This window comes from Anomaloglossus baeobatrachus, chromosome 1 (genome assembly GCF_048569485.1).
Source record: "Anomaloglossus baeobatrachus isolate aAnoBae1 chromosome 1, aAnoBae1.hap1, whole genome shotgun sequence".
Classification (NCBI taxonomy): domain Eukaryota; kingdom Metazoa; phylum Chordata; class Amphibia; order Anura; family Aromobatidae; genus Anomaloglossus; species Anomaloglossus baeobatrachus.
Window position 1 is genome coordinate 193,214,973 of NC_134353.1, and position 13,414 is coordinate 193,228,386.

A 13,414-nucleotide genomic window follows, 5' to 3' on the forward strand; every position below is an offset into this window, starting at 1 on the left:
GAGCACACATCACGGGGGTGACAGGTCACGGGAGCACACATCACGGGGGTGACAGGTCACGGGAGCACACATCACGGGTGGTGACAGGTCACGGAGCACACATCACGGGGGTGACAGGTCACGGGAGCACACATCACGGGGGTGACAGGTCCGGGAGCACACATCACGGGGGTGACAGGTCACGGGAGCACACATCACGGGGTGACAGGTCACGGGAGCACACATCACGGGGGTGACAGGTCACGGGAGCACACATCACGGGGGTGACAGGTCACGGGAGCACACATCACGGGGGTGACAGGTCACGGGAGCACACATCACGGGGGTGACAGGTCACGGGAGCACACATCACGGGGGTGACAGGTCACGGGAGCACACATCACGGGGGTGACAGGTCACGGGAGCACACATCACGGGGGTGACAGGTCACGGGAGCACACATCACGGGGGTGACAGGTCACGGGAGCACACATCACGGGGGTGACAGGTCGACGGGAGCACACATCACGGGGGTGACAGGTCACGGGAGCACACATCACGGGGGTGACAGGTCACGGGAGCACACATCACGGGGTGACAGGTCACGGGAGCACACATCACGGGGTGACAGGTCACGGAGCACACATCACGGGGTGACAGGTCACGGGAGCACACATCACGGGGGTGACAGGTCACGGGAGCACACATCACGGGGGTGACAGGTCACGGGAGCACACATCACGGGGGTGACAGGTCACGGGAGCACACATCACGGGGGTGACAGGTCACGGGAGCACACATCACGGGGGTGACAGGTCACGGGAGCACACATCACGGGGGTGACAGGTCACGGGAGCACACATCACGGGGGTGACAGGTCACGGGAGCACACATCACGGGGGTGACAGGTCACGGGAGCACACATCACGGGGGTGACAGGTCACGGGAGCACACATCACGGGGGTGACAGGTCACGGGAGCACACATCACGGGGGTGACAGGTGCACGGGAGCACACATCACGGGGGTGACAGGTGCACGGGAGCACACATCACGGGGGTGACAGGTCACGGGAGCACACATCACGGGGGTGACAGGTGACGGGAGCACACATCACGGGGGGTGACAGGTGCACGGGAGCACACATCACGGGGGGTGACAGGTCACGGGAGCACACATCACGGGGGTGACAGGTGAGGGAGCACACATCACGGGGTGACAGGTGAGGGAGCACACATCACGGGGGTGACAGGTGAGGGAGCACACATCACGGGGGTGACAGGTGAGGGAGCACACATCACGGGGGTGACAGGTGAGGGAGCACACATCACGGGGGTGACAGGTGAGGGAGCACACATCACGGGGGTGACAGGTGAGGGAGCACACATCACGGGGGTGACAGGTGAGGGAGCACACATCACGGGGGTGACAGGTGAGGGAGCACACATCACGGGGGTGACAGGTGAGGGAGCACACATCACGGGGGTGACAGGTGAGGGAGCACACATCACGGGGGTGACAGGTGAGGGAGCACACATCACGGGGGTGACAGGTGAGGGAGCACACATCACGGGGGTGACAGGTGAGGGAGCACACATCACGGGGGTGACAGGTGAGGGAGCACACATCACGGGGGTGACAGGTGAGGGAGCACACATCACGGGGGTGACAGGTGAGGGAGCACACATCACGGGGGTGACAGGTGAGGGAGCACACATCACGGGGGGTGACAGGTGAGGGAGCACACATCACGGGGGTGACAGGTGAGGGAGCACACATCACGGGGGTGACAGGTGAGGGAGCACACATCACGGGGGGTGACAGGTGAGGGAGCACACATCACGGGGGTGACAGGTGAGGGAGCACACATCACGGGGGTGACAGGTGAGGGAGCACACATCACGGGGGTGACAGGTGAGGGAGCACACATCACGGGGGTGACAGGTGAGGGAGCACACATCACGGGGGTGACAGGTGAGGGAGCACACATCACGGGGGTGACAGGTGAGGGAGCACACATCACGGGGGTGACAGGTGAGGGAGCACACATCACGGGGGTGACAGGTGAGGGAGCACACATCACGGGGGTGACAGGTGAGGGAGCACACATCACGGGGGTGACAGGTGAGGGAGCACACATCACGGGGGTGACAGGTGAGGGAGCACACATCACGGGGGTGACAGGTGAGGGAGCACACATCACGGGGGTGACAGGTGAGGGAGCACACATCACGGGGGTGACAGGTGAGGGAGCACACATCACGGGGGTGACAGGTGAGGGAGCACACATCACGGGGGTGACAGGTGAGGGAGCACACATCACGGGGGTGACAGGTGAGGGAGCACACATCACGGGGGTGACAGGTGAGGGAGCACACATCACGGGGGTGACAGGTGAGGGAGCACACATCACGGGGGTGACAGGTGAGGGAGCACACATCACGGGGGTGACAGGTGAGGGAGCACACATCACGGGGGTGACAGGTGAGGGAGCACACATCACGGGGGTGACAGGTGAGGGAGCACACATCACGGGGGTGACAGGTGAGGGAGCACACATCACGGGGGTGACAGGTGAGGGAGCACACATCACGGGGGTGACAGGTGAGGGAGCACACATCACGGGGGTGACAGGTGAGGGAGCACACATCACGGGGGTGACAGGTGAGGGAGCACACATCACGGGGGTGACAGGTGAGGGAGCACACATCACGGGGGTGACAGGTGAGGGAGCACACATCACGGGGGTGACAGGTGAGGGAGCACACATCACGGGGGTGACAGGTGAGGGAGCACACATCACGGGGGTGACAGGTGAGGGAGCACACATCACGGGGGTGACAGGTGAGGGAGCACACATCACGGGGGTGACAGGTGAGGGAGCACACATCACGGGGGTGACAGGTGAGGGAGCACACATCACGGGGGTGACAGGTGAGGGAGCACACATCACGGGGGTGACAGGTGAGGGAGCACACATCACGGGGGTGACAGGTGAGGGAGCACACATCACGGGGGTGACAGGTGAGGGAGCACACATCACGGGGGTGACAGGTGAGGGAGCACACATCACGGGGGTGACAGGTGAGGGAGCACACATCACGGGGTGACAGGTGAGGGAGCACACATCACGGGGGTGACAGGTGAGGGAGCACACATCACGGGGGTGACAGGTGAGGGAGCACACATCACGGGGGTGACAGGTGAGGGAGCACACATCACGGGGGTGACAGGTGAGGGAGCACACATCACGGGGGTGACAGGTGAGGGAGCACACATCACGGGGGTGACAGGTGAGGGAGCACACATCACGGGGGTGACAGGTGAGGGAGCACACATCACGGGGGTGACAGGTGAGGGAGCACACATCACGGGGGTGACAGGTGAGGGAGCACACATCACGGGGGTGACAGGTGAGGGAGCACACATCACGGGGGTGACAGGTGAGGGAGCACACATCACGGGGGTGACAGGTGAGGGAGCACACATCACGGCGGTGACAGGTGAGGGAGCACACATCACGGGGGTGACAGGTGAGGGAGCACACATCACGGCGGTGACAGGTGAGGGAGCACACATCACGGCGGTGACAGGGGAGGGAGCACACATCACGGCGGGTGACAGGGGAGGGAGCACACATCACGGCGGTGACAGGGGAGGGAGCACACATCACGGCGGGTGACAGGGGAGGGAGCACACATCACGGCGGTGACAGGGGAGGGAGCACACATCACGGGCGGTGACAGGGGAGGGAGCACACATCACGGGCGGTGACAGGGGAGGGAGCACACATCACGGCGGTGACAGGGGAGGGAGCACACATCACGGGGTGACAGGGAGGGAGCACACATCACGGCGGTGACAGGTGGACGGGACGACATCACGGGGGTGACAGGGGAGGGAGCACACATCACGGGGGTGACAGGTGAGGGAGCACACATCACGGGGGTGACAGGTGAGGGAGCACACATCACGGGGGTGACAGGTGAGGGAGCACACATCACGGGGGTGACAGGTGAGGGAGCACACATCACGGGGGTGACAGGTGAGGGAGCACACATCACGGGGGTGACAGGTGAGGGAGCACACATCACGGGGGTGACAGGTGAGGGAGCACACATCACGGGGGTGACAGGTGAGGGAGCACACATCACGGGGGTGACAGGTGAGGGAGCACACATCACGGGGGTGACAGGTGAGGGAGCACACATCACGGGGGTGACAGGTGAGGGAGCACACATCACGGGGGTGACAGGTGAGGGAGCACACATCACGGGGGTGACAGGTGAGGGAGCACACATCACGGGGGTGACAGGTGAGGGAGCACACATCACGGGGGTGACAGGTGAGGGAGCACACATCACGGGGGTGACAGGTGAGGGAGCACACATCACGGGGGTGACAGGTGAGGGAGCACACATCACGGGGGTGACAGGTGAGGGAGCACACATCACGGGGGTGACAGGTGAGGGAGCACACATCACGGGGGTGACAGGTGAGGGAGCACACATCACGGGGGTGACAGGTGAGGGAGCACACATCACGGGGGGTGACAGGTGAGGGAGCACACATCACGGGGGTGACAGGTGAGGGAGCACACATCACGGGGGTGACAGGTGAGGGAGCACACATCACGGGGGTGACAGGTGAGGGAGCACACATCACGGGGGTGACAGGTGAGGGAGCACACATCACGGGGGTGACAGGTGAGGGAGCACACATCACGGGGGTGACAGGTGAGGGAGCACACATCACGGGGGTGACAGGTGAGGGAGCACACATCACGGGGGTGACAGGTGAGGGAGCACACATCACGGGGGTGACAGGTGAGGGAGCACACATCACGGGGGTGACAGGTGAGGGAGCACACATCACGGGGGTGACAGGTGAGGGAGCACACATCACGGGGGTGACAGGTGAGGGAGCACACATCACGGGGGTGACAGGTGAGGGAGCACACATCACGGGGGTGACAGGTCACGGGAGCACACATCACGGGGGTGACAGGTCACGGGAGCACACATCACGGGGGTGACAGGTCACGGGAGCACACATCACGGGGGTGACAGGTCACGGGAGCACACATCACGGGGGTGACAGGTCACGGGAGCACACATCACGGGGGTGACAGGTCACGGGAGCACACATCACGGGGGTGACAGGTCACGGGAGCACACATCACGGGGGTGACAGGTCACGGGAGCACACATCACGGGGGTGACAGGTGACGGGAGCACACATCACGGGGGTGACAGGTGAGGGAGCACACATCACGGGGGTGACAGGTGAGGGAGCACACATCACGGGGGTGACAGGTGAGGGAGCACACATCACGGGGGTGACAGGTGAGGGAGCACACATCACGGGGGTGACAGGTGAGGGAGCACACATCACGGGGGTGACAGGTGAGGGAGCACACATCACGGGGGTGACAGGTGAGGGAGCACACATCACGGGGGTGACAGGTGAGGGAGCACACATCACGGGGGTGACAGGTGAGGGAGCACACATCACGGGGGTGACAGGTGAGGGAGCACACATCACGGGGGTGACAGGTGAGGGAGCACACATCACGGGGGTGACAGGTGAGGGAGCACACATCACGGGGGTGACAGGTGAGGGAGCACACATCACGGGGGTGACAGGTGAGGGAGCACACATCACGGGGGTGACAGGTGAGGGAGCACACATCACGGGGGTGACAGGTGAGGGAGCACACATCACGGGGGTGACAGGTGAGGGAGCACACATCACGGGGGTGACAGGTGAGGGAGCACACATCACGGGGGTGACAGGTGAGGGAGCACACATCACGGGGGTGACAGGTGAGGGAGCACACATCACGGGGGTGACAGGTGAGGGAGCACACATCACGGGGGTGACAGGTGAGGGAGCACACATCACGGGGGTGACAGGTGAGGGAGCACACATCACGGGGGTGACAGGTGAGGGAGCACACATCACGGGGGTGACAGGTGAGGGAGCACACATCACGGGGGTGACAGGTGAGGGAGCACACATCACGGGGGTGACAGGTGAGGGAGCACACATCACGGGGGTGACAGGTGAGGGAGCACACATCACGGGGGTGACAGGTGAGGGAGCACACATCACGGGGGTGACAGGTGAGGGAGCACACATCACGGGGGTGACAGGTGAGGGAGCACACATCACGGGGGTGACAGGTGAGGGAGCACACATCACGGGGGTGACAGGTGAGGGAGCACACATCACGGGGGTGACAGGTGAGGGAGCACACATCACGGGGGTGACAGGTGAGGGAGCACACATCACGGGGGTGACAGGTGAGGGAGCACACATCACGGGGGTGACAGGTGAGGGAGCACACATCACGGGGGTGACAGGTGAGGGAGCACACATCACGGGGGTGACAGGTGAGGGAGCACACATCACGGGGGTGACAGGTGAGGGAGCACACATCACGGGGGTGACAGGTGAGGGAGCACACATCACGGGGGTGACAGGTGAGGGAGCACACATCACGGGGGTGACAGGTGAGGGAGCACACATCACGGGGGTGACAGGTGAGGGAGCACACATCACGGGGGTGACAGGTGAGGGAGCACACATCACGGGGGTGACAGGTGAGGGAGCACACATCACGGGGGTGACAGGTGAGGGAGCACACATCACGGGGGTGACAGGTGAGGGAGCACACATCACGGGGGTGACAGGTGAGGGAGCACACATCACGGGGGTGACAGGTGAGGGAGCACACATCACGGGGGTGACAGGTGAGGGAGCACACATCACGGGGGTGACAGGTGAGGGAGCACACATCACGGGGGTGACAGGTGAGGGAGCACACATCACGGGGGTGACAGGTGAGGGAGCACACATCACGGGGGTGACAGGTGAGGGAGCACACATCACGGGGGTGACAGGTGAGGGAGCACACATCACGGGGGTGACAGGTGAGGGAGCACACATCACGGGGGTGACAGGTGAGGGAGCACACATCACGGGGGTGACAGGTGAGGGAGCACACATCACGGGGGTGACAGGTGAGGGAGCACACATCACGGGGGTGACAGGTGAGGGAGCACACATCACGGGGGTGACAGGTGAGGGAGCACACATCACGGGGGTGACAGGTGAGGGAGCACACATCACGGGGGTGACAGGTGAGGGAGCACACATCACGGGGGTGACAGGTGAGGGAGCACACATCACGGGGGTGACAGGTGAGGGAGCACACATCACGGGGGTGACAGGTGAGGGAGCACACATCACGGGGGTGACAGGTGAGGGAGCACACATCACGGGGGTGACAGGTGAGGGAGCACACATCACGGGGGTGACAGGTGAGGGAGCACACATCACGGGGGTGACAGGTGAGGGAGCACACATCACGGGGGTGACAGGTGAGGGAGCACACATCACGGGGGTGACAGGTGAGGGAGCACACATCACGGGGGTGACAGGTGAGGGAGCACACATCACGGGGGTGACAGGTGAGGGAGCACACATCACGGGGGTGACAGGGGAGGGAGCACACATCACGGGGGTGACAGGGGAGGGAGCACACATCACGGCGGTGACAGGGGAGGGAGCACACATCACGGGGGTGACAGGGGAGGGGGCGTCTAGCTGACCAGGGGGGTGAGAGCGTGCAGCACATCACGTAGGGGAGGGGGCGAGCAGCACATCACGGAGGGGAGGGGGCGAGAAGCACATCACGGAGGGGAGGGGGCGAGAAGCACATCACGGAGGGGAGGGGGCGGGCACCGATCACGAGGGGGAGGGGCCGGGCAGCAGATCGGAGGGAGCTGTGGCACTATGACAGATGGAGGAGGACAGGGATCGCGCAGCACATCACATCACGGAGGTGAGGGGGCGGGCACCGATCACGAGGGGGAGGGGCCGGGCAGCAGATCGGAGGGAGCGGTGGCACTATGACAGATGGAGGAGGACAGGGATCGCGCAGCACATCACATCACAGAGGTGAGGGGGCGGGCACCGATCACGAGGGGGAGGGGCCGGGCAGCAGATCAGAGGGAGCGGTGGCACTATGACAGATGGAGGAGGACAGGGATCGCGCAGCACATCACATCACGGAGGTGAGGGGGCGGGCACCGATCACGAGGGGGAGGGGCCGGGCAGCAGATCGGAGGGAGCGGTGGCACTGTGGCAGATGGAGGGCGGCGGCGGCAGCGGATCGGGAGGTGTGGGGGTGAGGGTGCGGGCAGCAGATACAAGGGGTGGGGGTGTGGGCAGGAGATTGGGGAGACAGGTGGCAGATCGCGGAGGGCAGCGGATCGGGACGCTTTTCGCCGGTTTCATACAGTGCAATGGCAGCGCGGCAACTTCCGGCTCCCATGCTCCGGTCTCATAACAGCATGGGACCGGAGCTTGTCGCCCTGCCATTGCACTGTGTACACTTACTGTGCTGGCGTGCTGCAGGGACGACAAGTGAATCTGATGGGGCGGTCACCGGTAACACGTCCACTGTGATTGGAGAAATCGGTCACAAGGCCGATCTCTCCAATCAGAGCTACTGGAGCTGGGGGAGGGTGATCCAGTGAGGTCACCCAGCTCCAGCCAATGGCCAGGGCTGGATTTCAATGTTTCAGTCATTTTAAATGGCTGGAACATTACAGTGGCTGTGATTGGTTGAGCGGCGTTCGTCAGCCAACCACAGTCTCCGTAGGTCCGGGGAGGAGGCAACACCCCTCCTGAGGTCAGGTACAGGTCCCCTCCTCCCCGAATCTGCGGTTTACGTTAACATATTGCAGTCACCGGAGGCTCCGGTGCCACGATTCCACCATGACGGAAAGATCCGTCCTTGGTCGTTAAGGCCCAGGGCACAAGGACGGATCTTTCCGTCCATGGTCGTGAAGGGGTTAAGTAAAGGACCAAGGATAGGAACTCAATATAAAAGTAGTGGAACAACCCTTAAAAGGGAACCTGTCACCAGATTTGGGGCCTATAAGCTGCGTCCACCACCAGTGGGCTCTTATATACAGCATTCTAACATACTGTATATAGGAGCCCAGGCCGCCTTGTAGAACATAAAAATCACTTTATAATACTCACCTAATGGGCAGTGTGGTGCAGACTGGTCGGATGGGTGTCTCTGTTCTCCGGTACTGGCGCCTTCTCTTTTGGCCATCTTTGTCCTCTTTCTTCTGAAGCCGGCGTGCATGACGTGTCCTACGTCATGCACACGCGCCAGCATTGAGGTGCTGCGCAGGCGCACTACAATACTTTGATCTGCCCCTGCTCAGGGCAGATCAAAGTGCGCCTGCGCAGGACCTCAATGCCGGCGAGTGTGTATGACGTAGGATGTGTCATGCACGCCGGCTTCAGAAGAAGGAGGACAAAGATGGCAGAAAGAGGAGGCGCCAGTACCGGAGACATCCATCTGACCAGTCTGCACAGTACCGCCCCTTAGGTGAGTATTATAGAGTGTTTTGCTGCGGGGGGCGGGCCGGTACTGAGGAGGGGAGGGAGAGATTTATCTCCCTCTCTCCTCCGTAGCCGGCTATTGCGATTCTCGCACTGCACTCACTGTACACCGGTGCACTGCAAGTGCAGTGCAATCTTTCTCTCGCCCCATAGCCTTGAATGGGTGTGAGAGAAAGTCATGCTGCGATTGTTTTCTCTGTCTGATTGGGGCCGAGAAAATAATCGCTCATGGGTGCTGACAAAGAGAGTAATATTGGTCCAGGTGGAATGCAATTACAGATGAAAATTGGCTACGAATAATCACAGTGTAGCTTTTTTTGAAATTTATAAATAATAAAATATTTACATTTTAGTGGCTTTTTTCTGTTTTTGTTTTTTTTTTTTTTATGTTGGACAAGAATCTGTCCTGATTATGTAGATCCATTAGTGCATGATAGGAGCTCTGACAACTGGACTATAAATCTGGGGTATGTTCAGATGTGGCAAATACAGCACAGATTTTCTATAGTCGCAGGGAAAAAAAAAAAAAAAAAAAAAAAAATCGGCAACGTCAAATTCTGACAAAGATTTTCAAAACAGATTTCCCCCTTTGCTGCAAACTTGCGGCAGATGCACATACAACACATGCACATTTGATGAGAATTTTCTGTGGACTATTTATACTTGTGATTTTCCGTGAATTTCATCTGTAGCAGCAGATTACAGTAGCAGGTGAGTGACATTCACATACCGTATTTTTCGGACCATAAGACGCACTTTTTTCCCCCCAAATGTTGGGGGAAAGTTGGGGGTGCGTCTTATGGTCTGACTATAGGGCTGCGGCCGGGAATGAGGGTGCTGCGGGTCATCGGGTGCACGAGCAGGCAGCAGCAGCAGCGCCTGCCGTTACCACGTGGGCCCGCTCATTACATATGCACGCCCATCCTCCCGCCCATCTCTCAGCGCTGAAGCCGGCACTGACAGGTGGGCGGGAGGACGAGCGGGGACGCGCGCATAGCAAAGAGCCGGCCGCATGATCACCCCTGGCAATTACAGCCTGGAGTGATCATGTGCGGCTGTATTCACTGCCCCCCGCGCATCATTACCAGCGCGGGGTGCAGTGAATAAGTACACTCACCCGTCCCCGTGTGTGGAGCCGCCCCCCTGCTGCACGCGATGTCTTCCTGTCTGTGCCGGTCAGCTGATCTGTGCTGAGCTGGTCAGCTGATCGGCACAGACAGGAAGACATCGCGATGCAGCAGGGGAACGGCTCCACACACACAGGTCAGTGGCGCAGAGAGGAAGATGATCGGTGCTGGAGGGAGTGAGGAAAAGGTGAGTATAAACGTTTATTTTTTTTCTCTGTGCTATAGGATACAGGACATATACCAGGATGGTATATGAGCACGATGGGGGCATATAACAGGATGGGAGTATATGAGCAGGCAGGATGGGGGTATGTGAACAGGATGGGGGGTATGTGAACAGGATGGGGGGTATGTGAACAGGATGGGGGGTATGTGAACAGGATGGGAGTATATGAACAGGATGGATGGGGGAATATGAGCAGGATGGATGGGGGGGTATACCAATAGGATCGGGGTATATGAACAGGATTGGGTATATAAACAGGATGGGGTATATGAACAGGATGGGGTATATGAACAGGATGGGAGTATATGAGCAGGATGGGGGAATATGAGCAGGATGCTGGTATAGGAGCAGGATGGGGGTTTATAGCAGGATCATATACAAGGCAGGAGGATCATTACCAGGATGGGGTACCTTAGTAGAGAATTTGGGGACATTACCCCCATAACAGTGTCAGCAGCAGATCCTCGCCCCAAAACAGTGTGTCATGACCACATTTTTTGCTTAAAGTTTTATTTTCCCATTTTCCTCCTCTAAAACCAGGGTGCGTCTTATAGTCCGAAAAATACGGTACATCTCTTCCACACGCTGCAAACTTTTAAATCTGCATTTTGCTTATTCTGTTGCAGATTTGTTGGGGATGTGACGAGTATCAAGACGGCATGTAGGGTCCTACATAGCAAGTCACAGCCACATACTTATTAACCCCTTCACGACCCATGACGGATATATCCGTCATGGATCGTGTGAGGTTAATCCCTGCCCCCTGCCGAGGGCAGATCGCGGCGATCCATACACATATCAGCTGTTTTTAACAGCTGACATGTGCGCCTGCAACTTTTTAACCCCTTACATCTTGCTGCCAAAGTCTGGTAGCGAGATGTGTATATACGCGCGGCCATTACTTTCACTTACCGCCGCCCCCACCGGAAGTCACGTGCGTGATCACGTGACTTTCGGTGGGTGCCATGGTAGCACAGGGCCATGTGATGACTACTGTAGCTCACATGAATTACTTTCGGTTTCACTCGGCCCGAAGCAGAGTGAAGCCGAGTGAAGCAGAAAGTGAGCATATCTGCTGTTTACAGCTGTGTAGCTGTGATCAGCAGATAGAGCAGAGTGATCGGATTGTTGATCCATATAGCCCCCTAGGGGGACTAGTAAAATTAAAAAAAAAAAAAAAAAAGTTTAAAAAAATAAAAAAAAAAACCTAAAAGTTCAAATCACCCCCTTCACCCCATTGAAAATTAAAGGGTTTTAAAAAAAAAAAAAAAATATACACATATTTGGTATCGCCGCATTCAGAAATGCCTGATCAAAATATAAAATCAATTAATCTGATTGGTAAATGGCGTAGCGGCAAAAAAAAACTCCAACGCCAAAATTACGTTTTTTGGTTGCTGCAAGGTTTGCGTGAAATGCAATAACAGGGGATCAAAACGTAGCATCTGCGCAAAAATAGTACCATTAAAAATGTCAGCTCGAGACGCAAAAAATAAGCGGTCACTGAGCCATAGATCCCAAAAAATGAGAACATTACGGGTTTCGGAAAATGGCGCAAAATGTACGCCACTTTTATTGGACAAGCTTGTGAATTTTTTTTAACCCCTTAAATACAAGTAAACTAATACATGTTTGGTGTCTACAAACTTGCACCAGCATCACAACATCACATCAATTTTACCATATTGTGAACATGGTGAATAAAATATCCCAAAAAGTATTGTGCGATCACACTTTTTTTGCAGTTTTTCCACACTTGGAATTTTTTTGCTGTTTTCCAGTACACTACATGGTAAAACTTATGGTTTAATTTAAAAGTACAACTCGTCCCGCTAAAAACAAGCTCTCATATGGCAAGATTGACGGAAAAATAAAGTTACGGCTCTTGAAAGAAGGGGAGCAAAAAAAAAAAACGGAAAAACGGAAAGCGCCCAGGGGCTGAAGGGTTAAACCCTGCATGCACGCTTGAGCTTCCACAGCATGTGCCAGCTGTGCCATAGGACCAGCTCAGCCTTAGAACTGGTTCTTGTAAATGCTAAGCGCCAGCGCGTCCATCACATGGGAGATAACAATGAATTTTCCAACTGAATGACCTCAGATCTCTTGGAACTGTGATGAAATGACCTAAAAGTATACTTGTATAAAGAATGACCTTTATATATAAAAATGCACATCTATAGTAAAAACATCAAAAGAGTTAAAACAAATTAACTTACCTTAATTTCTTTAAATACTACCACTCCCCAAAGTGCAGCAATCAATCCAGGACCCTGTGGAACATCATAGATGATATCAGAAAGCAGCACAGAAATGCTAAAACACTCAGGGAGGCAAGATGCGTCATATCCACTGAAGCCGTCCGGGGACCAACACTTTATATAATAAGTTACTGGGCATCCCCAGATTGGAGAATTATCTAAATATTATTTATTAACAAAATGGCTCAGAAGTAGCTCTAAAGACCCTCAAAACTACCAGATTGTGGGATCCTGGCAAACCGAGGAGGATCCCACAAACCCTTGGCGGCCGCTTCTGCAGCATACATCATTAACCCCCTAAAGACCGCCGATACATATAAAAAGAGAGGCTTGTTAAGGGGCTTTATTCCTTCATCACCATTTTAAAACATCTATCAGGAATAAGTACCGTATTTT

The 13,414-nt window shown here is 57.4% G+C and overlaps 1 protein-coding gene across 1 annotated transcript in view; it reads right to left on the bottom strand.

Moving 5' to 3' along the window:
* TMEM144 (transmembrane protein 144) overlaps positions 1–13,414 on the bottom strand; it is a 63,149-nt gene that overhangs the window by 11,203 nt on the left and 38,532 nt on the right. Inside the window, exon 11 of the mRNA XM_075335281.1 lies at positions 12,977–13,030. Within this exon, the coding sequence (XP_075191396.1) occupies positions 12,977–13,030 (54 nt within the window). The remainder of the gene's footprint in view (positions 1–12,976; positions 13,031–13,414) is intronic.